Source organism: Apteryx mantelli, chromosome 9 (assembly GCF_036417845.1).
Source record: "Apteryx mantelli isolate bAptMan1 chromosome 9, bAptMan1.hap1, whole genome shotgun sequence".
NCBI lineage: Eukaryota > Metazoa > Chordata > Aves > Apterygiformes > Apterygidae > Apteryx > Apteryx mantelli.
In genome coordinates this window covers 11,223,305-11,247,592 of record NC_089986.1, presented here as the reverse complement: position 1 = coordinate 11,247,592, position 24,288 = coordinate 11,223,305, and the positions used below count along the sequence as shown (strand labels likewise).

General features: G+C 41.0%; 2 protein-coding genes across 10 annotated transcripts in view; one reads left to right on the top strand and one right to left on the bottom strand.

Moving 5' to 3' along the window:
- SENP5 (SUMO specific peptidase 5) overlaps positions 1-24,288 on the bottom strand; it is a 166,967-nt gene that overhangs the window by 70,663 nt on the left and 72,016 nt on the right. The window lies entirely within an intron of this gene.
- On the top strand, positions 15,614-22,710 carry AHSG (alpha 2-HS glycoprotein). The gene is made up of 7 exons (XM_067301433.1): positions 15,614-15,817; positions 17,127-17,237; positions 18,880-18,964; positions 19,813-19,976; positions 20,275-20,388; positions 21,165-21,245; positions 22,134-22,710. Exons 1-7 carry the CDS (start codon positions 15,614-15,616, stop codon positions 22,410-22,412), a joined length of 1,038 nt encoding a protein of 345 aa, XP_067157534.1. The 3' UTR covers positions 22,413-22,710.

Here is a 24,288-nt window from a genome sequence, read left to right as displayed (position 1 = left end):
CACTTCTGATACTCCAGTCCTCAAGGTCACCTGGCCCTTTATGCAGAATATCCTGATCCTCCTTTACTGATGGTGCCCTCTAAATGTCACCAGCAAGTTGCATAAACGTGTACTTACTTGTGTGCTGAGGACATTAATGAATATATTAAATCAGGATCTGTTTTAAGACTGACTTTAGATATCTGGGAAACTTCACTATTAGCTTTCCTCCAAACTGATACTTTTCCTTTCCTGCAGTAAATATTGTTGTCTCCCTTTTAGCCAGTTCCTTAGTAGAAGTGTAAAATGTAAATAACATCTTCAGCAATACCCCATGTGGCAGCTATCAGAGACTTTACTAAAGCCTAGGAGATCTACCACATTTCCCCTGGCTACAAAAATTGATTATCTTCAAAATAATAGTGTGATGTGACCTGACATTAGTAAAAGCACATCATATTTTTTTCCACTTTCCTCTTTCCTTCCCCCTCTGATATCACTCTTTCCTCCAAAGTCTTTTCATAAGTCTTATATGTTACTGGAACAAGTCTAGCAGCCCTGTGGTTACCACTCTTAAATATAGGTCATTGTTATTTGCTGTTCTCCACCACAAGCCATTTGCTCATTTGTTAGATATGCCTGGACTAAACAATTTCAAATGCTCTGTCTCCTGCAGTTTGAGGACAAAAAATGCCTTGTCCCCAGTGCCTATCTTCCTCCATGCAAGTGGATGGAGCTCTCCAGATTTTACTGTAATAATTTCTCTTTTCCATCTCTGCCAGTGGCTTTTATATCCTTTAGGACAGGAATGCGGGCAGTTTGCTGCTAATTCCTGTCCCAATCAGAGCAAGGCTACAGATTCTGGTATAATGAAAAGAAGCAGCAAAAGGATTATGTTCCACTCACAGCAGGCTTACTGGACTTGGACAGTCCCTTGCATGGACTGCCAACTCCTTGTACATGCCTATAAATGTCCAGATCTTTTCAGAACTCAGTTCTCTACTTAGCTCATACTCAGCCTCAGGCCTGCTCAACTATCCAAGCGACAGCAGTCTCCAGTTCCGGGCTCAAATAGCGCAGATCTGTTTTTGAGAGATCCTCATCCCCAAAAAGGAAACCAAGACTTATTTCTTCTGCTGCACAGGATTCCCAGGCAAGATCCCTGCCAGCGGCTGGGATCCTCCTTGCATGTCTTAAATCCTGCACCCCTTTCTGTTCCCTTGCCAGCTGGGCAGCTCTTTTTTCAAGAACCCACAGTATCTGCTTCCAGGCCTTTCCTCTGGAGGGAATTCTAAGGCTCCTCCCTCCCATTTTCATTTATTTATTACATTTTAACATAATTCTTCAGCATACATAATGCTCTGTAATAAGATCAGGCTCACCCTAAGGTATGTATATATATGTGTATTATGCTCCCTGCCTCCAGTTAACTCTTTCAGGGCCAGTGTGGGATTTTTGCATGATGTCTCAAAAGTGTGCTAAAGAGCAAACTGACAGAAGTTGACCATGAACTTCTAATTATTGCATCAGAAAGTGCTAGTTTGGGTATTTACTAGAGAAAGAAAGTGCTTTGATGTTGACGCAAATGTTGTTCATTAACTTCTTTTACTCCTCCCATGTTTCAAACTAAGTTGAAACACAGTATTTGTTCCCTTGGAGAACAAGTTATGTAAACTCCTGATAAAAAGTAAATATTTTTTTAAAGAAACTGATTATTATTGACCCAGTCTGGAATAGCTACTGTAAAGGAGCAGAGAGGGTTTCTCTTCTCTGACATCACTGGGTTTAGGTAGACAAATACGACAGCCATTATCGCATCAGAAATAGCTTCCAGGAAACCACCAGTTTTAAGTCTTCTGAGAACCAGATGGATATTTGCGGCTGTGTATTATCCCCTCTTCAATGACATAATGTTAGATTTTTTCATAAGCCTTACTTAGAAGTCTTAATATTTGAAGAAATTCAGTCTTGCACCTACAACATTAGTCCATATATCACAAACCTTGTGTGAAGGCTAGGAAAAACCCTTGGCACCCGGTAGTGTAGCACGATCTTAGAAGTCCTTCATGCTAAGGTGGCACTTTTCTCCTACTGATCTCCAGATGCATCACCAAACAGTTATTCAATTTCCCCAGTGTGGAGTTATCCCACTTTCACACACAAAGGTACCGAAGCTGAGACAGTCCAGACTTCCAACCACCACTGTAACATTGGTGATAGTCTTGCTTTGAGTTGGCGGTTTGTCTGGACGATCTCCAGAGATCCCTTCCAACTGAATTTTGACCCAACTGGTTAGATTATCCAGGTTCACCGCTGGCCACTATCATTTCCCTTGTGCCAGCACAGCCCCTCGTTGGACCTGTTAACCCAACCGAAGGAATGAAACTGCCAAAGAACCTTACCATAATGAATGTTTCATTTTCTGCTGGCATAGCTCCCTGCATCACCTCACCACATGGTCGGCTGAACGCCAGAGGAATGATAGAAAAGGGTGAGAGCCTGTGGCTAGGGACAGGGGATGGGACCTCCCCTTTCCGCGGCAGCAGCTACATCAGCCTACCTGTAACGTCAACCCATGCCTTAGGGGAAGATGTGGAATAAAGCCTGTCCCGTCCCCCATACCTGCCCTGTTCCACTGACCTGTCCCAGTGTTGCAGATGTGGTTGAGCACCTCTGATGGACATCTGCCAGACTGCCACAAGTTTGCTGCAGGTAGGAAGTGTTACTCATGGGTCCTGGCTTCTGGTCTACAGGCATGAAGCCGTGGCTGCAAAACATGGGCAGCGGCATTTCTCGAGCCCAGTGTTTGATATCTGGTATTAGTGCCATCTCCTTAATCTGCTCCCAACACATTCAACATCTCACTGAAAGTACAAATCCCTGAGTCCAGAACATACCTCTCCAGCACATGTGGATGGTACAGGCTTGGCAGTTTTCTGAATACTAAAAGTCATACTTTACTTAAAAAATTAAACATAAGAGAGCCTAGCTGCAAGTAAAATGTACTCAACATCTCTGCAGTTCCTAACCCTTCCAGTTCCTTCTCCGGTTTCTACTTTCTCTGAAGCATTCTTTCTTCGTAGGCTCAGGTTCTTCTGCCCTAATGGCTTCTCTTCAAAAACATGGACTCTTTTCTCCTTTTATTTCAGGTCAGATTTCTTTGACCTTTCTTACACAGCAAATGTGGATCTCTGCTCTAGGGAGGCCTGTTTGCCCTTCTCTCTCTCTTACCACAAGCTTCCCAGAGTATTTTGCAAGTCTGTTCAACAATGTCTTGATATCTATTTTGCCTTTGGTAATTTTCCATTCTGCAGTCCCTTCAAACTTTGACAAACTGGTTTCCCTGAATCAAACTGGTTTGACTCAAACCCTCTCCTCCACATATCCTTCATTCAAAAGCCTGAGTACTATCTTTAGGGCTGACTATCCTGCATTGTCCTGAACTGAGAGGACAGGCTACAAACCCAGGCAGTAAATAAGAAGTGAGAAATGTCTTTTCAAACATCTACAAAATTTCTGTGCTGGTCTTCTTAAAAACTCTCTCAACTTGATTAATTTCAGTGAAATTTAATGGAGTTTCCTATTTTTCCCTCCCACAATTATTTTCATAGATTTAGGCTGCAGGGAAGTTTGAATTTGTGGTGTTCAGGATAATAAAATACAAAAACAACTCCAGTCCCTCACTCTGCTCTACCAATGATACCAAATTGTCTAGCTCATTGTTCCAGTGATTTTCTGCAGCCACTGTTGCACTTTCTCCAGTGTTTTTGGTAAATATCAATTGGATGGAAGACAGGGTGGGAACTGAATATGAAAATAGCCATTTCTGAAACAACCTGATGTGTGGGCACTCTTGCACAAAAATAAGGTATTTCCTGTTCAGCTCCAGTTGCAGAAAGGGCCTTTGCATAGGAGCAAGGGAATTTACTTTGAATAAAATATGGTGCTAATGTGTTTGAGCCACACATGCCTTCCTACAGAGACACACTTCTTAAGGAATTATCACTTTCTCTGGATTTATTTGGGGACTGCTTTAGGGTGAGTTACAGTTGATTTCAGAATGCAGAAAAGGCCACAGAGTAAAAATTCCTTGGAGCAGGAACTGTCTTTTCCTTACAAATGCTTATTGATCCTAGCACAGCGGGACCCAACTGTGACAGATCTGTAGGCCCTAAGAACTTATTATTTAGCTATGCAAGCAAAAGGGGTTTTCCCCCCTCATCACTGTCACAATATAAAGCAGAAATTGTTCATTTCATACTGACTGGAATTGTACTTTCAGCAAAACTGAACAGAAATGATTTAATCATTCACCCACTATTTACCTTTGATATCAAAGCAAAGTTAACATAAGCAGCTTCATGATGCATGTAAAACAAACCCAACCAGAAACTATTCCAGGATTTTATAGAAAATTATCTGTATCATTATTATTCTATTGGGCTGCCTGCAATTTTCAGATCAAACCCAATATATTTTTACCTCAGTATCTGCAATGACTTCCAAAATTATGCAGATGATTATTTTATTAGCATGTACCCAGATGGTAGACTGCCAGGCCCAGTTACTGTCATTGCATCTAGCTCTCCGTAATGCAAAAATTACTGAGAAAACAGTGCATTTGGCCATTTGTTATATAAATTAAGACCAAACAAACTCAATTCAAATAAAGTCAATAAAAGGTACTTGAGCCATCAGGTTAGTAACATTAGATGTAATGTTAACACTAATCTTTTCATTTAAGATGTCTAGTTTAACACTCAAACATGGAAATGTCCAACAGGCTAATACCGCACCATGGTATCATTTATCACTCACTTCATTTAAAGTCAGTGCTGTTTAAAGCATTAGTCATCACTGGTCTTGCAATTTACTCCACAGGTATACCCTAGACCACAGCTGAAAAACAGGGACCTAACAGCAGAGGAAACTACAGTAAACAGGCAAAAATAAGTATTCATTTTAAGAGATCATTTTTGTACCACAGTAATCAGATCCACCTGTAGCATCTACCACATTAGAATGACAGTGGTGTTTATTCCGAGATTATATTTTGTATAAATGCAATCCTTGTTTCTTCCTACCGCTGAGGGATGATTAGCAGATACTGTTTTTAAAACCACTTTGGAAATGAAAAGCACTGAGTGTAATACTGGCTGTGAGGATAAAATACCCAGTGTATTGTAAGATTACTTATCAAATCACAAAGCTATAGAAACGCAAGGCTGCAAAGAACCTCCAGAGATGATGCTGTGCAATGAGGCTGGATCAACTGTCTGGCATGCACGTGGGATAATAAGCTGTTTGCAGCAGGCAGTGATCACTTGCTATCAGAGTCTTAGCTATTTTAGCACCCATTCTCACCCTGGGATCTTTTTACTTGCAAAGTGCTCCCTTCCTCCTCTCCCTGCTTTGTTTTCTTCCAGCATTTGGGTGTCCAGCTCAGCTCTCTGGTCCCTTTCAGCAGCTGTGACTCCTCCCTTCTGGCATGGGGACCAGACCTTCCTCTTGGGTAGCCACCCTGGCCAAAAAGCCTCAGACATATTTGCCCCGCTTTGGCTCCAGACTACACAGTGTTTCAGCCTTGATGGGCACAAGGACTGCATATGGCTTGGGAATTCTTCCCCTCTCCCCAGTTCTTGGACTTCCCTTTCTTCTCTACAGCAAGTTGCCCAGCGCACTCTGCTGGGATGCACAGACAGACTGGGGAGGAAGGTGAAGGCAGGAGGAGTCACCTGGCTTTCCTTGTTGGGCTGTGGCAGGTAGGCAGAAGACTATGGCAGTTTGTTGCTTGGAAAAGATCTCCACCTACTCCAGGAAGAGGCAGAAGACAAGATCTGGCCCACAGTCTACCAGCCTGACCACATGGGTTAAGGCATGTGCAAAGAGTGCGAGAGCGTCATCCACAAGTGCAGAAGTCAGCATACCAGGAAGTGGGCAACCTAAATACCCCTTAAACTGTTTTAGAAATCTGCTATCTTTTCAGGCGTGGGTAGGAAGATTGTACTATGTGGATCTGGATGAGCTAGAAGCCAAGTGTTATATTAGAATCTGTATGCCACAGGAGGTTTGAGAACACAGGTCTTTTGTTGAAATGTACTATATATACACCATATCTACAGATTGGGTTTAGCTTACACCTTGATTCTTCTGGCACAGCTGTTCACACAAACATGATGACAGGTCTGATAGCCAGCGCTGTCTGCTGCAAACATGGGATGCAGGAAGCAAAAGAAATCAAAGAAGAGAAATGCGTCTCACCATTACTGCACAACAGCAAACAGTCCAGCCATACGCTTGCTGAAAGGGATTTGATGTCTCGGTCAGTGCTTTGCTTAATGAGCTACCAACATCAATCTGTCATCATCTGTATTATTTGAAATGGCCTCTGTTGACACCAGGTATATTCATGTATGGGCCCTCCTGGGCACTTGAGAGTTCAAGTCCTGGCCAGTTTATACTGCACTGAATGATAATGAAGGCTAACAGAATGACCACTGGCTTCCTTTCCTCAAGGGAAGGCAGGAATGTTGTTGTAGGGATCTCCTCCAGCCAAGAATGGCTTTTGATTACAGAACAGGGAATATGAATGATTTGATTCTCTGTATACAAATAGCCTTTAGCATTTTTTTGCAACAGTGCTTTAGCTCTCCAAAGTGCATGTAACTCACCTGTCCATCTGTAGTGGCATTTCCATGAGCCTGCCCCATGTACCTGATTCTCAAGAACTTGTAGGGCTATATCAGAAGTCAAGAGATGAACACTGACAATAGTTGGGTATTTCAGGGAAAGAAATCTCCTTTTAGTGCTCTGTCTCCATCTGTTCCTATGATACACACACAACATTACAAAATAATCTTTACCAGTACTTCAGTTGCACTCAGAAAATGATTTCCTTCGGAAATACCTACTGAGTGAGATTTTAGATTGCAGGAAGATTACTAACTAAAACCCACCAGTTCTTTCAAAAACTCAGTCCTTGACCTGGATCATTATCCTATGGTGTAACAGAGGCTCCATACAATGAAACAATGTTTTTGTCATGAAATTTGTGACAAATGGCATCTAATATAACCTTATTGGTGCAAAGTTAACGGAAGATCTTCTTTCCTTTTAGAAAGTGTCTGGGAATTGTCACACCATAACCCTAATCAAGTCTTATGCTCCAGTGATAATGCACACTTACAACTGCAGCTCAGTTCCAGGTGAATTATATAGCAAGACAAATAACTATGTTTGACACCAGTACTAACAACTTTTCTCTTAGGGACTCATGTGTTTCAAAATGTATGAACTATACCTCGTTTCCCCTTCTATAGCAAGTAAATATTGTGAGTTCCATTTTGTCAATGAAATGAATGAGAGGTGAAAGGTTTTCCTCCAGCTATCCCAAGGACAGTCTTAATTTCCAGACTTATGCTTGAACTACAGGATGGTTTCCTCTCTCCTTAACACATATTGAGATGCAGACAAGAGCTGGGAAGGGCTCAGCTAAAATATTCACTTTCACAGGCATGCTTTATACCAAATGCTCTTGGTAAGCAAAGAAGATAATGCTATCCCTAGAGCAGCATTGCCATGTGTGCTTTTAACGGCAGATTAGACAAATATCTGATAAAACAGAAGTGAAGCAGACAAATCCCAAACTCACAGTTTCAGGTGGTTTTCAAACAGTTTTGGTTTGTGGGGTCCTAAAAACTTCCCAGCGTAAGTGCAGCCCTCTGTATAGTAAAGCCAGGTTTAAAAACTTCTGTAATACATTATTACAGAAAACATGACAAGAGGCAGCTCTTTAACCCCTGTGAGAATTCAGACAGGTGATAGCCTCAAGGACAAGCCCAGAAATGGGATTCTCTCTGAAGAGGGAGATAGAGGCATATTTATCAGAGACATGGGTGAAGGCTCAACAGGATACTGGTGGCAGATGGGACATGGTGAGATCCAGGTGAACAATTGAGCGAGAAGGTCTGGGCTTGGACATGGCCTGGCAAACAATGCAATAAACTTGAGCTTGATGTTCCAGTGGATGGGGAACGACTCGAAGAAATGATGACATAGTCAGCAGGCTAGCATTGGGAATAGGATTAGTGGTTGTTGTGCTGGCATGGACATGAGGAGGTCAAAATAAACATTTTGAGCTGTACTAACAGAGATGAAATAAAGATTTCAGATATGTTTGATAGGTAGAAGATGGGGATGTAGACGCAGATTTATTGTGTTAAACAAGAGGAGTCAAAGTCATCCAAGATCCCCTTTAGGAGACATATCGGGGTGTCAGGGAAAGGGTATTGCCACCAACAGGGACAAAGAATGGAAATAAGGAATAGAAAACTAGAAATCCATTGAGAGCAAAAATTCTCAACAAAACAGCAGAGGAAATATGCCAGAGGCAAAGGCTGAGACGCCTGCTCCAAAATCTAGGAGCCTCACCAGAGCTGCTCTGTGAGTTCTCTTCTCCTGTTTTATTCATAAACCTGTGAGTACAAAAGCAGTAGTCTGCACTATCCAGCTATATGTATGCACGCTTTAAAATTGGCTGAATTTAACATCACTGTTAGGTTCTGAATTTCTGGGCAGAATGTAAACAAAGATACAGCTCTCTTTCCTTTGACATTACAAGACTTAACAAATTCACAAACATATCAGAGGAAGAGGTGTTGATATGCACCTTTTTATACAAATGTGACACTGGATGTTGTTTTTAATCAGCCCATGATGCTTACATTCACATCTCCCTTTCTTTTGGACACTAAGGAGAAGGTCACCTGGGCACCTGTGTCTGTTCAGAGTGTTTCAGGTTTATTGCTCTTGATAGCCTGGAGTCCCTGGCTGCTGTGAATCTGATGTTGCATAAATTCAGCAACGAGAGCTGTAAGTCTAGCTACTTTGTTGTCACAAAAGTCATCTGCACTTTATGTCTAACAAGCAAAATTTCAATTTCTTAAGCAAAAATGTCTATATAATTTTTCTCAAATTGCACTAACTTGGAAAGACCCATTTCCCCTACTGTAAATATGTTACTAATATATTGCCTCTATGTTATTAAATTAAAATATCCCCCTCATGTTTCCTATCCTAGTCCTAGTTTTTCAACCATGTGGCTGGAAGGCAGCAGAAAGAGTGAATAAATGGACGATTCAGGGGCATGTAGCAGTATGAAAACCTTCTTGATTGTTTTCCTCACTAAAAATAAATAACTTTTATTAAAAAAAAAACAAAAAACACCCTCTCGCTTGTCAGAATTATGTAAATCTCACTGGGGTATTGATTTTGTTTGTCATGCTCCTGAGGCAGTGTTCCAAGGTGAGAGAGCACATCGGTTTGCCATCCTCCCACCTGCCATTCCCCAGCCCTGCCTGTAACAGCACGGACCCTCCTATCACTTATGCCAATAAACATCGACATGGAAACATACGGGCTATTTTCAAGCAATAGCCCAATATAGGTCGGTAACAATTTCATGTTCTTAGAGATGGCTTTTTTCGTTTAACAAATAGAGAGCGAAAAAATGCCACAGGAAAAGGCTGTACAGCTCTTTCTACCAATCTCAGTGGAAAAAGCACTCCCAGTGCCAAGAGTAAACTTGGTTTCTCACATCAAAAATATGTCATTGCAGCTGAGCATGTGGGAATCCAGAGAGCACAGCAGGTTTCCCTAACACTTGCTACTAAATTTCAGTATTTAACTCAGCAAGGGAAGATAACATGCAGAGTTATCATGTGGAGTTCTCCATCAAAGAGACTAACAGCATCATAGGACATGACAGCATCCAGACCAATTGTGCGTTTACGTCTTCTAAAGTTGCTGTAAGTAGAAGGAATTAATGTGGCATGTTTCAATTTGCCTCTTTAAATAGGGGCCATATGTCTGTGGATACTCTGGTAGTGCCAGAACAGCCACTGGTTCTCATCGTAAGTGGAGTTTAAATTCACTTAGGCTGATGTGCTGTGCACCGGGACAAGAAGAGGTCAGTTTGACCACAGGGTGTCTGTTTACTCAGTGAGGAACACTCTGTTTCTGCTGCCTGATCCCCTCTTTGCTCACGCTGTTCAGCTCTGCAGTCTCTTCCTAGGTATCTTGCCTTTATTTGTTCTAGATTCTGATAGGAGGCAGCGATCAAGGTGAGCATCCATAATAGCTGGAAGCGCTAACTATGGCATAAGGACATAAAGCTAAAAGAAAAACTTCAGTAACTGCCAGTCTCTGATTTCACAGTTGCCACCCATCCATCTCCAACACAGCTTTCCCACACCCGTCAAATTGCACAGGCATGATACTGAGAGAACCATGACGTGCCTGCAGGGCTGAAGCAAAAATATCCCATTGTTAAGAGCTGCATGACAATATAAATAACTTTGACCTTGATAAAAGGGTAAAAAAGTATAAAAACTTAGAAAAGGGAGTTTAGACATCAGGCCAGCATAATACAGAGTGAAAATCATGCAGAGGCTTGAAAACTCGTCTCAGAAAACAGTTATTGCTACTAGCTGCAACATCAAAACACATGGCAGAGAAAATGCGGAAATGGGAAGGAAAATTTAAATCAAAATTTTCACTAAGACAAAACATCTTATATAATCTTCCCACTGGGAAGAAAAGGAGAATAGACTCTCATGTAACAAATGCTAGTTATGTCATTTAATGTACTTCTGGAAGGCACTCAAGTATTTCAGTGGCATAGACAATAGAAGAATAAAATAGAACAAGACAGAACAGAACAAAAATAGATTTAGTTTGCTTTCCCTAGTAGAGCTGGTCAAAAATTAGAATTTCCATTCCATTAAAAATTTCAGAATTCTGAACAGCTTTTCACACCCTCGGAAAATGAGTTGAGTTTTCATAGAGAAACTCCAGCAGATAAAATTTCTCTGACATAATCAATACTAAATCTTGAAACCCAAATTCAAATCCTCTCAGTCCAGCTATGTCTCCAGTAAGTCCAGGAATCCCTTTTACTGAGAGGCATCTGATTTCCCTGACTCAGATTCCTCTTATATTTTGAATAGATTCCTCTACCCAAGGATATCAAAACATTTTATAAGATTCAGTGAGTCATTTCAGTACACAGCAGTGAAATGGGAAATAGTTATTATTTCCATTTTACAGTTAAAAATAGAGATAAACAGATTGAGGTCAGCAAAGTTCAGTGAAATGGGATCTCTAGCTGGGCACCCAAAACTAGAGGCTCCCAGAATAGATGCCACTTCTGCACATTTTATTTTCCATGGTAAGAAATCTCTCAACTACAAATACTACAGTTATGGCATATGATCAGCCTTCCTTCCCTTAAAGACTGTCATATTAAGAAAAAGAGAAGAAATACACGAAAATTATTTTTAAATTAACATTCAATGTTCTATTATTACAGTTGGGCAAAACTGTTCAGACTTTACTGACTATTCTGCAGCCAGAAAATTCTGGTATAGGGACACTGTGGAGATCTTGGACTGCAGTGAACCTAAGGCAACCTATATTTGCTGAAGATTTGCCCATATGGTGGAAAGGTGCCAATAAGACTATACAAATCAATTAGTCTGACGGACTGAATTTGTCATTAGTTCTCCCCCCTCCCTCAGAGCTCTATGGGTTTTCCTTTACTTTTTGCTGATTATACTGCCATTTAAGAAAGCAATATGCTGCCTGGACAAGGCTGGTCACTTTAACTACATGACATTTCTCCTGCAGACATTTTCTTTCTTTAGTGTGCAGGTTTCTGTGTAGGTGATGGCTATACAGAAGACAGTCCTGATGCTCCAATATCTTGTGAACTCTGTGATCCAAAAGTAATGTACTTAATCAAGTGTAAAGCAAAAGGTGATTAAGTTTTGTAGTACTGTACAATGCCTGACTGCTCAGAAATGCACCTTTTGATGTGGTGCAGAGAATTGGACCAGTTCTGTCTGCTTCACCAAGAAATGTCATTTTAGTAATTTGAAAAGAGTCTCAGAAATCCCCACAAGTATTTAACTTTGATCTGAAGCTTTAAAAAGTTGATATTTATCTGTTTGCTTGTTTAATTTGTTTGAATTTAAAGCTCAGAAAGGTGTCATCTTGACAACTTGTGGAAGCAATTCATTGCCTTCCTTCCAGATCAGGTTGAGCAGGGGCAGCAAGTTTCTAAAGCAGCACTAGTTGTTCTGAGTATCCAAACAAAACAAACAAACAGACAAACAAACAAACAACAAAAAAGAGAAAGCAAAAAAAAAAAAAAAACCATCAGCTCACCTTTCCATTGTGGTTTATATAAATTATTAAGAACTGAGATTCAGTGGAGCCTCAGTTCTTGAGCATGGAATCAATACTGTATTTTATATAACAAGGGCAATAAACCCACCTTGTTCTATTTCCATCACACTGAAGCCCTGTCAAGTCTCTCATGCAACCTAATTTCACTAGGGCCAAAGCCTAACGCTACTGATGTGAAAGACTTGTTCACTTCAGTGGGGTTGAGATGCGACCTTCTGTCCAGGAGCCTGTGGAATTCAGCTCATTTCTTGTGCTGCAAGAACTATTTGTAGCCACTACTAAAGGCCGACGTTTTACTATGTCCCAGGCATGAAGAAGTGAGAATAGATCTACACTGAGTTAAGTCAGAAGTTATTTCTGCATTTGTTGTCTCTTGAGTGAAGCTGCCAATTAAGGGCCAGTCATGACAGGACACAGGACTGCAGGGAGCTGACACCAGTAAGCTCATTTCCAGAGGGGAATAATTAGGCAGATCTGTGTCCATCTGTGTCCAAAAGGTGAAAGACTTCTTTTCACATTACCAGTAACCAAACTATATGATTGCACTTTCAAATTCGTTCCATTTAAAAAAAAAAAAAAAAAAAAATCACCACTTCCTCATACACATCCTAAGACTCCCCCAAAAGTGCTACCGCAAACACTCTGCATTGCACTGCTGCCTCTGATGATCATATGGGTACATTTCTGATCCACTACATTCCAGCAAAGAAAGCTCGTACAGGCAGCAAGAGGAGAAGGTCCTGGGTAAGCCTACAGAAGACCTGAGAGGTGCGGTGCGCTCCAAAGTATCTCCCTTTCTTTCTCCTTGGTAAGTGGAATGCTGAATGAGAGTGGCAAAGGCAAGGGAAGAAAGAAGATAATAAATCCTGTTTGCTATTTGAGGTTTTAAAGTTGTTCTTTGAAAATGGAATCTGAAGTTGACTGAACTGGATTATGTAGCATATTTAGGGATACCTAGAGTTTGACTGCAGAAATGTTATAAATTCTACAGTATTTGCAACTCTGAAAAGGAGCACATGAAACCTATGAGACTCAGTAATGACCACACTTAATTTATAAATAAGGGGCTAAGTCCTTCCCTGGCAAAATTAAATGTCACTTAGGTGAAGACCAATTCTAGTCTGCACCTGTTGGAAGTTTAGCCTAAAGTTTCATACCAGAAAAGGGAAAAGGTAGTTATAATTTCATAGGTTAGAAACTGAACTGCAGGTCAAAAATAGAGAGTAAAATACTATATTCTAAATAAATATGCTATGATTCAAAAGACACCCACAGGGAACACTCAAAAGGAGTTTTGGGGACACCAGTTTTCAACCTTCAAGTGTTTCAGGTAGGCCAAACAAAGTCAGAAGACAAATGACTGTCCGCATGACAAAACAAATACCTGAACACCTGACATCACGTGGTGGGAAGAAATGAATCGTCCTCAGAATCATTTTTTTTCTTAAAAGAGAGAGGAAGAACCTTTCTTTTCCCCAGGAATCTCTTCAGTATGCAAATCCTAGTATCCAGAACTCACTTCATACTACACATAGCTCAAGGGAATCATCTCCAGTCTCTAGTCTCTTCCAGATCTCCTTCCTCATCAGTTAATCTGTCTAACGGAACCATTTCTGTTTATGTTCTTTCCTACATTTCCAAGTTCTAGAAAAGAGATGCAATGACTCAAGACTGCTTTCTTCAAGTAATTTCTAGCCCCACTCACACCGTTGTGCGACCTGAGAAGCACTTAGCTGACATGAAAACTTCTAAACATTCTGAAGTCTTTCTATTCATCTCAAATTTGCAGCTAATTCTTGACCTCCTTGAAAATGACAACAGAAATTCATACATTTTAAAGCCAGAAGGGACCCTTACAATTCTCCAGTATGATCACCAGCATAACACGGATCATAGAAACTTACTGTGAAATCTCTCCAGAAAAAACTTTTCTCCTGGTTGAGCTAGAATCTATCTTTGAGAAAAATACTCTGTTTAAATTAAAGACCTTAAATGGTGAAGACATCCTGGAAGCCATACTTTGCTCCATAGAATATTTTTGTTATCCTGTTACTGTTTTGTAAATGCATAAACTGTGAATGTAAATGTGAGCTGTGGACCAGCACTCCTGGGCTGCTTTCTAACTGAATGACAACATCTCTAAACAGTGGTCACACACTTCTTTCTTCCCATCTCTCTTTCTATAGATAATCCTGGCATTTTCGATGCTGAACTTTAAAGTAAGGAGAGGCGATTGTTCAAAAGTAAAGATAACCCACACTCTGGAAGTCAGGGTACTCTCTTAGGATGAGGGAGATTTGAATCTCATTTCCCACTTATTAGGAGAGTGTTTTAACTATTAAACTATTATGTAGAATCATCATTACCTGGTCTGTTTTGAACGGCCTTTAGTGCTATCAGTGTTCATTAGATGTGCTCAGAGTTCACCTAGCATGCAAAAACTTGGGGATTTAAGCATGGCAGCACTCAGTTCATGGAGCCCAAATGGCCTTAGATGGAAAATGCACTTTGGTTTGTTTAGCTCAGCTGAGCAGTGCAAAATCATAATGATAACTACCTAAGTGGATGCTGTGGGATTTTTTGGCATGCTCTTCTAGATTTAAGCAGCTACATTTCCTCTGAACTCCTCTTAAAGCACTTTTGTGTTATTTAGTATCTTATTCCAAATCCTCCAATCTGTACAACATATTCCAGAAAAATTTCAACAAGATACCTGCTCTGCAGAGTAAAATTAGAATCACTGAACAGGAATTACTGGAATTATTTTGATTATGTCAGGGAAACAGAGAGCTGATGCAAAAGGTTTAGAAACTATGTCTCATCACCTATTCTAAATGAATTCAGTAACAAAAGTTGCTATATAATTAAATTCACTGTTGAATGTGATCCTTAGAACTGATTTGAATTCCATTTTCTAATTCATCATGGTACTGATCTCCCAATTTAGACTGGTATCTGGTGAGATTTGGGGCCTAACAGAATCTGCCCTGCTTACAATAAAAATTAATTAAGTCTAGCATCTCTACAAGTTTAACAGTAGGAATTGTTTTCCTCTTGCATGTACTGTAGTTGGTTTGTAGAAGAGTTTCTAAAAAACTATCTTACATTTTTGCTGATGCTTTCTTCTTTTTAGCAGACTTTGCAATGTCCTACCTGATAAAATTTACTTTGGCTAATATTAATCAGTCAGCTTGATGTCCTAACATTTACTTTTCTCTTTTGTTGTTTGCAATGCTTGCTTGGAACTGGGACAAATATCAGACGTGCTCATGCAAAGTCTGCGGTGATGTACTATATAAGTGAGACCCCAGTTCTAGCTACCTAGATATCATCTGAACAGTATTCTTAGATCTTTATTTCTGAAAGGGAACAGTTTTCCTCAGGTGCTATGAAGGTGCTAGTAGCTTTAATATTGCTTGTTCATCTTCCAATCCACAAAGCTGTACCAGCAGCTCCCCCGCCTCCCTTGGGCTGCGATGACCCAGAATCTGAAGCAGCAGCTGAATTAGCTGTGAATTATATTAATGACCACAGCCATCATGGATACAAGTTTGCCTTAAACAGAATCGAAAATGTCCGTGTGCTACCCCAGGTAAGTGAGGAACTTGCAGGCAGACTACTGTGTTAAAACAGGAAAGGTTTGGAAATTACTGACAATCCCAGCAGAGGGCTGCATCCTCACACGAGGTAAATCAGCATGGGTCCATTGGCATAAACGGGGGAATGCCACCTTGTCACTGCTGAGATACAGCTCACTGGAACGTGACTCTCAGAGCAGAACAGAGTGGGAGGGAGAAACATTCAGGTATTTTTTGTACAATGACAGAAAAAGGGCTCAGTTTACAAATGCAGCATGCTGGTCAGGGCAGATCATTCAAAGTGCTGATTTGTGAACCCAGTAGCTGACCTGGAGCAAAACTGTGAGGATAACCCTTGTGATGCAGGTAACATTGGCTAAATGCATACTTATCCTAATTCCATGCTATTAGTGATTTCGTGGTAGGTATGAATTTGATCTAATATCTCATTGGGCTGACAAGGAAACTGGATGGAAATAACTGTGGCTTGTAGTCTCATTTTCCCTAAGATCTATTTGCATCATTCTGATAGTCTAGAAAGGCTATAGAAATGGTCAAGGATACGATGTATGTATACATTCAGAACCTTTGGTTTTCTCAAAGCAATGAAAAGGGCCCCAAATAGTAACAAGAATGAAGCTTCACGGCTGTTTTCTATTTGATATGAGAGTGAGGATGTCAATGTCATTTACGAGAGAATAAAACAGACATTAATGAGATCAGAAGTCTACCCACAGTATTTACACAAAAACACTGGTGACACTGCTTTGCTCGTATTTAATACTTTTACACTAAAATAACTTCATTGGTTTAAATGGAATCACTTGACTTGCTCTGGAATAAAAGAAAGATATCCTTATATGTACCTCCAAGCTGCAGAGTCACTTTCAGAGCTAGGGAACCTCACTTCTGTCCTTCCACTCATATGTCTGATGTTAGAGTTGAAAAGGTGCAACTACAACTACATCTGGTCATAGAACCATGGAGTTTGTTCATCAACAAAAGCAGCTGGGATTTTTTTTTAAATTACCCAACAAGATAAAAATCAAGTTAACTCAGGAGAACTGGCCCACTACATTCATGCTGGACTTTCTAAAAATTATGGGCCGGTTCCTTAGCTGGCAAGAAAATCCATGTGACATCAATGGGACTTTGTTTCTTACAAAGTTATACAGTAAGGACCTGTTCCTGATACAGTTACTCTAGGGTATACCTGGAACTATCCAATGGCAGTCAGCAACAGAGATCACTGTTCAGCCCCAGAGGAGAAATCTGGTGATGTCTTGTGAAGTAATTAATACAATTTCTGTATTTTTCTTCCAGGGGCCAAATAACAAGATACTATTTCTTGAACTTGACTTATTAGAGACCAAGTGCCACATCCTCAGCCCTACACCTCTTGAAAATTGCACAGTAAGGAGCTTCACAGAACACGTGAGTGTCTAAAACACTAGCTGTGTGCAAAAATGCAAGTTCGTTATGTTGGTGCTAGAGGCCTCTCTATGACCAGTTAGATTTGCAAGCTCAGGCTGCAAATGTTAGATCGCTGTAACAGCCTATAACCATTCAGTCACCTGTAACCTTCCTGTTGCTTTAGTTGCCTTCATGTCATATGTTCTTTCTGTAGCTGCCCCAAAGAAAGTGCACCTGAGCATCTTCCCCACTCAGTTCCAGCATCCCTCTTCCGAAGTTTTTTTTTCCCCCCTATGCTGTAAATGGAAAGGTTACTCTGTGCGTTAGTGTAGGAGATAGGAGGATAAGGAGGTAATTGACAGCATAGTTCCTCAGCAAAAGAATTTTTTTAGCACAGGTGAGGTAATTAGTGTTACTGTTGTGTCTGGCATGATTTGTCTATAATATGAACCACACCAAAGAGTTCAGTGTGTAGAAACCAGGAAGGACTGCAGGATAAACATCAAATAAGACAGTGGTGTTGCTTCTTTCTTCCAGTCATTGTGAACATTTAGCCCCTTTGCACCAACCCTCCTTTTTCACCAATTCTGTGTCCCTACAGCTTGCCAAACTCCTGGATTTCCTCCATGTCTTGCTATGTGAGGAGGATAGGTCACTGCTGGCATAACATTTCACATGAAGTTCATGCACACTGTAGGGCCTTGTCTAGGGGTTCCAGATTCAGCCCTCCATGGCCCACCTAGATGTCACTGCCCTGTTGCAAACCGTAGACAGGGAAAGCTGTGAACTAGTGCAAACCACACGTTTCCCTTGGCAGTGTGTGAGCTGTTAACTAGTGAAATTGCATCAAGTCTGGCCACCAGGGACTGCAGGAGAACTATTCCCCTCAAGCAGGGCTCTGCCCTCAAAGTAATGCTCCACTGGAATTTACTGGCCCCTGAATATTTTGGTCTTATGCAAATACTATCCACCTCTGAAAAGCTTTCCCTAACCAAAGCGGTTGAAGTGTTGTCTGAGCACAGGCAGCTTTGCTTTTTGAGTGGAAAGCAGAGTAAGAAATCGACAATTTAGTTTGCCGTTTCTAGAAAGGGGACCAATTCCCAGAGCTCATGACTAAATTTGAATCATACTCCATCTTGTATTCACCAGGGCTCAGATCCCATTTTCCATGCAGGGGGAGGGAACTAACTGCTCCTTCTTGCCAGTGACTCCAGCTTCACTTTGACATCTCTTCCCCAGTTGGATAGCGCAGCTCGCAAGCCAGCTCCCGCACAGGCAGCACGCTCTGCTGTTACCATAGCCACTGACCAGCAGAGATTAGTGAAAATGTTATCAAACGGCTCTGCAGAAAGTCTTAATTCATGAGTATTCCTATTCTTGGCTCTTTATGAGAGAAGGACCTGAACTAAACATCTATAATATGGATACCCAGACACTTCTGATAAATTTGGATCCAAATCTGGATCTCAAAAGTTGCAGGTGAGGTCTGCCTTCTACAAAATCACAGACACTAATAAAAGCCTAGCAGGCCCTTTGCAATCAGACCAATTTTGCCAGGAACACTCAGCCAGGACCTATTCTGTTGAATTTAGTAGTAGTTGCCCTCTTCGGAAATTCCTATTTATCTTAATGATGCAGCCCTTTGATTTTTGTCTCTCTCTAGGCGGTTGAAGGTGATTGTGACATTAAATTGCAGAATTTGGATGGGAAGTTATCTGTACTTGCCAGTAAATGCCACTCACATGCAGGTAAAGACTTTGCTCTTTAGGTTTGAATCTGGCAGCAGTGGTTACAGTTCACTAGCCCTTCTGACTTTAAACACTGCAAGTGCTGTGTATAAATATGCCATAAAAAAATGACAGTTAATGAGTTTTCTAAACCCAGCTGTTTTAAAAGTCATTTTTCCCTTGCCTTATTTCATTCACTTACAAATGTAGTCCTCTCCCTTTGGTCCTCTTTACTATGAGGGTTAAGATTCAATAAGACTAACCAGGGAGAAGTTCCCAGATTTGACATGGAGATGGCTGGCACTCAGGCTTTTCACTTAGGAGTTTAGCCTCAAGAATTTGATTCCTTGTTGGCCTGAATTTACTAGAGCTTATTTACTAGACTCAACATTTTCAGTGCTGGCCATGGGTAAGTGGAATCACTGTTCTGTCTGCTCTATATGAGATTTCTTGGGCATTACTTTCAGAACAGGTGACTGAATGAAACAACACACCCACGCACACACAATTCCAATAACTTAGAACATCTTCATTTTTCCACCATTCCTTGTGTGACCTGAGACATACATCTTTTCATTGGTGTCATAGACAGCTTGCCAGAAAGAGAACTGGTTAAAATCTGATTAAGAACATTCAAAATGAGCTCCTGAAGTCCATGACATTTTTCCTTGTATAAAGATTTCAGGACTTCAATGGCAAAAGTTATATGAAATACTGCCACCTATAGTTTGTACAGCCAAAAATCCTTTCCACTATAATTTGAGACAGACCATGAAACACAACGTTTCCTGTCACTGAATAGATCTATAATGTCTTCAGAAATAACCTGTAATCTGAAGAAAACATAATCTGTCTGGTTCCTCCTGTAGACTCAAATGAAGATATTATCCAAATCTGCCCTGACTGTCCGCGACTGGCAAAATTAAACGACACTGAGGTATTAACAGCTGTTACAGCTGCACTCAACGACCACAACAGTAAAACTACTGATGCCTACCTCAAACTCCTTGAGATTGGAAGAGCCAAAATACAGGTAATTGCTAGAATTAGGGCTATCCTTCCATGTAAACAGAATATTTCTTCTATGGTAATTGGCCAGTGTTAACTAGTTGTGTCTGCAAACAGAATTGGCTTGCTTTAAATTACCCTGCTGAATTGCTCTTGATTTCCCAAGGATTCTGTGTCATCTTAGCCACATAATTCCCTCTGACTTCGGTGGGAGATGCAGAGCTAGAAACCAAACTTCTTAGAACATCTGCCTTTTATCTTTTCTCAGCAGCTCTGCAATTTCACACTGCAAAGTTTGTTAAACAATATTCCTGTTTTATCAGTATCATCCAGTGCACTTGGTCTCTGTTGAGTTTGCTGTGGCTGCCACAAACTGCTCAGCAGAAGAAGCTAAGGATAATGTGGATGCCTGTCAGCTGCTGCCTGACGATCAGTCTGTGAGTATGCCAGCACGCCAGTCCTGATCTAGCTATTTCAGGGGTAGAAAAGAGGCACGCTCTCATGTACTTGCCATTGTGCAGGAATAGACCTTTGTGAGGATAAGAGTGCAAGAGCTGTATACTGTTATGGTATGCTTTTCAATATATAATTTTCTAAAGCTGTATCACCCCTTTCTCTTCTCCTTAATGTATCTGGGTTGAATCCTGATGCATTTTAGTATATTTCTAAAAATTTGAGGCCAAAAATGTCCTTAACAAAAAACATTTTTAATAAGAAGAATAAATAATAATATATATTCTGTTTAGTATGTGCATTTGAGAAAAATCAGGCTCCTTTGTACTAGACAGTATACAAATATATAACAAAAGGATAGACTCTGCCCTACCTTCCTACAATATAAGTTCTTGTGAACTATACTGTATACTTTATCATGCTAAAATTACTCTTCTGTACCTAATGAAATTGAGTCCAAGCAGTTTTCATGGGTGGGAACCTTTTACCTAGCTAGATTCCTATATATTTCCCCCTTCCTTCCCCATACCCAGAAATACAAAGGATCCTACTCTGGAAGAATGCCAGAGTTTCACATATTTGCTGATTATACATTTAAACACAGCCTGGTTTTTGAATCCAACAGGCTCAAAAGCAAGCACTACTCAGATAAAATATAAGAAAAATTGTGGTTATTTTCTTAATATACTAAAATTAAAAATTGTAATGCAGATCACTTCTGTTTTATAACTTTTCTCTTGACTATGCGCTGTTTTGCCAGAATTTCGGTTTCTGCAAAGCAACAATGGTAATGCAACCCGTACAGGACATCCGAGTAGACTGCAAACTTTATGGACATCAGGTATCAACTCTCTAGATATCTGCATCCTTTTCAGTGTGTTCCAACCAACTAGCACTGTTTGAAGCAATCACTCTGAGTTTACCTCTTTCACTGTAGTTTAGCTATCTGTGATAATTTATGAGGTTAACTTCGTACCCTAAAAGAAAAAAAAAATAAGGTGGCTCCTGGCTGTCCTATGGTTTTCTATGCCAGGAATTCAGTCATCTGTGTCATCCCTGCTTGACACAGCTCCTCTTCCTAACCATTAGGGAACTTTATGTGCCTGGTAGGGCAAATGGAAGCAAATTCTGCTCAGCTAGGGGTAGGACTAGCTAGATGTAACACATAATTGAGCCACTGTGGTAGATGAAATCAGTTGGGGACTTTTGCTCATATTCCTTAGACCCAACTGAATTCAGGGACCCCCCACCTGCACTGCTATAGCAAGGATAGGGGAAACCTATGTACCCAAGGCCTGAGCACTCACCTGGTATTTTAGTCTCCTTTTGGTCTGAGATGGGCTAACTGGTGGCTGAGCACTTCCTACGGACCAGAACTCTTGGTAACAAAATAGTAATGGTAGCTATCTAGGGGGTACATGAAGGAAAGAATAATAAAGATTAGGGGAGCAGCTGGGTTTGAATGTTTCACCAGCTGCACAGGATGCACTGGAAGTTTACATAGCACAGAAGCTGGTGCTAGTGATACACTGGATAATAAAAATGTGCTTCTGGGCTCCTGTCTCTCTGTTCAAATCTAGATCAAAACTTCCCTGATGGTCAGGAACATTTTGCATCTGGGTGGGGGGGCTATGTCTAGTTAGAAGCAGGATACCTAGTAATATAATAATGACCCATATATAATAAACCCCAAGGCACTGAACACACACAAACTGTTTTTCTTTTCCAGCCTGGAGTTACCTATTCTCAGCCAGGCCAAGATACATCAGCAGGACTGCTGCCCAATGTTGCACAAGGCTTCACAAATCATAATCTCAGGCTCTCCCACAATAACCCTTTTGCATCTGAATCCAGCTCTTCAGAATTTCCTACCTTCGCAGTAGCAGCAAAGTCTGTAGTAAAAAGAACAGTTGGAGAGGCTGCTCAGCATGACAAAGTAACTCGTCCAGTTGGCTTTGTGCCTCCTCCTCCTCCATGCCCTGGAAGGATCCACCATTTCAAGATATAGGCTGTGTTACAGACACAACAAGCCAGCTGACTGAAGGATCAGTATGCAGCAGCATCACCAACACACAGAGCACATCAAATGCAAACAGCTGAGAACACTTGAATCTCTGAGCCCCACCAAGTTTCACCTTGCAGATAGCAGAGCAGTAGCCAGGATCTTGCAAAGGCCCGTTTCAAAATGCAGAGGATTGCAAAATACAGCAGCTGTTTTCTCTATGCATGGGGATGCTATAGTTAAAACACAGAAAATATTGTTTCAGTGACACTGTTGAGCTGTACAACAGTTGTAGCTTTGTGATAGAGACACCAATCCAAAGGTTACTTCGCAATAAAACATTCAGCAGAAATGCTTTGTTACCTTATATCTGTATATATTTTCATTTAGTTGTCGAGCATCTCCTTCATGGCATTATGAGTCATATTCTGGGCTCTATTTCAAAAACAGTAAGCTCCTGCACTTCTCATCAGCTTCACTGGGATGTGTGGGTGCTGAACGCTGCAGAAAATCAGGTCAGTCCTTTCTTTTGATCACCCACCAGAAACACTAAAAAAGTGACAGGCAAGAAATGCTTTCCTCCCTTCCACCTTAGTGTATCCTAGCATGTACCCACTTTCAATATCCACCAGAAGTACCTCACTACTTCTGGATATGACATAATGAATAATAACAGCATCCATGCCTAGGAAAAGAACGAGGAATCAGGACATATTCATTCCTGCATGGGCTGAAAGCACTAATACTTCCAACCAAGCACATGTGTCCTCTCTGTTTTCTAGCAGATACACAGGAGTAACATGATCATGGGGTGCACACGAGGGAATACCAGTTCAAGGGAATAAAAATATGCTTTGGACACACATGTCTCATGCAATGGAACCCAGACAGTGATAGCAATTTACCTTTGTACTTATCTCTCCGTCTTTCTTAAGAGACGTGTTAGAGACAAAATCTACTCTAGGCAAAGCAGTAATAAGGGACAGGGGCCAGAAGGATCTTTACTGCCAGCCAGACTGGAAGTCTGCAGGCCCGGGGGAGCAGTCTCAAACACAGTCATGAATCTTTAACCAGGAACAGCACTTGCTACAAGATAATTATCAGGCAGCCAGCAAAACCTGCAGAACACATGTCATTTCTGAACTATTTCAAATAACTTATTCTGCTCTCTTAGCTACCATCATCCAGTATTCAGTAAGCAAAACAACTAACATTTGCTCTTGGTGACAGTGGAACAGGTTGCTATACAGAAGGGTTCTGCTCTGCCGTGTGAATGGGGGAAGGAAAAGCCATATGCGCTTACACCAGTGCTTCAGCTGGCGTGTGGAGAGCAAAGAAAGAGGGACACCAGCCCAGACTCTGTGAACCATAGTCTCACATCATGGGAACATACTGTCGACCAGCTCTCCCCACTGAGGCAGCAATCTCGTGTTTCAAGAGCACGCTGAATTCTTGCAGGAACTATCTTGTAGGCCATCTCAGTGTTGCAGCCTATCTCACAAGCTACTGCCAGGTGATTGCTCAGTGATTTCTTGCTTCTCTGTAAAACAGTGGCTCCAGTATATTTGGCATGCAGCCATTTGTTTTAAAAGTGCTAGTATAGTGCTGTGCAAAGGCAAGAGTTGCCTTGACCAAACCATACAAAGTGTCTTGTGTATAGCGAAGTGGGTATTAAGTTATAAAGACAGTGTTTCCCAGGCTCAGAAAATTCTCACTCTGATGGCAGAAATGGCATGTTTATATAAAGGATCCCTGCCCATGGGGATCTCTGAACTCAAAAAATGCTGCATTCTCTTGTTGCATTTTCCAACCACACAAAACGGGGGTATGTACATTTGCAGCCTCCAGGCTTCACAGATGTTTTCCTACACCTGGCCTAACT

Bases quoted from the DNA above. Each gene is read 5' to 3' on its own strand.
- AHSG (XM_067301433.1), top strand. From the start codon at position 15,614: ATGAAGGTGCTAGTAGCTTTAATATTGCTTGTTCATCTTCCAATCCAC. The intron at 19,977-20,274 runs GTAATTGCTAGA...CTGTTTTATCAG, and splicing joins TTGGAAGAGCCAAAATACAG to TATCATCCAGTGCACTTGGT. The intron at 21,246-22,133 runs GTATCAACTCTC...TTTCTTTTCCAG, and splicing joins GCAAACTTTATGGACATCAG to CCTGGAGTTACCTATTCTCA.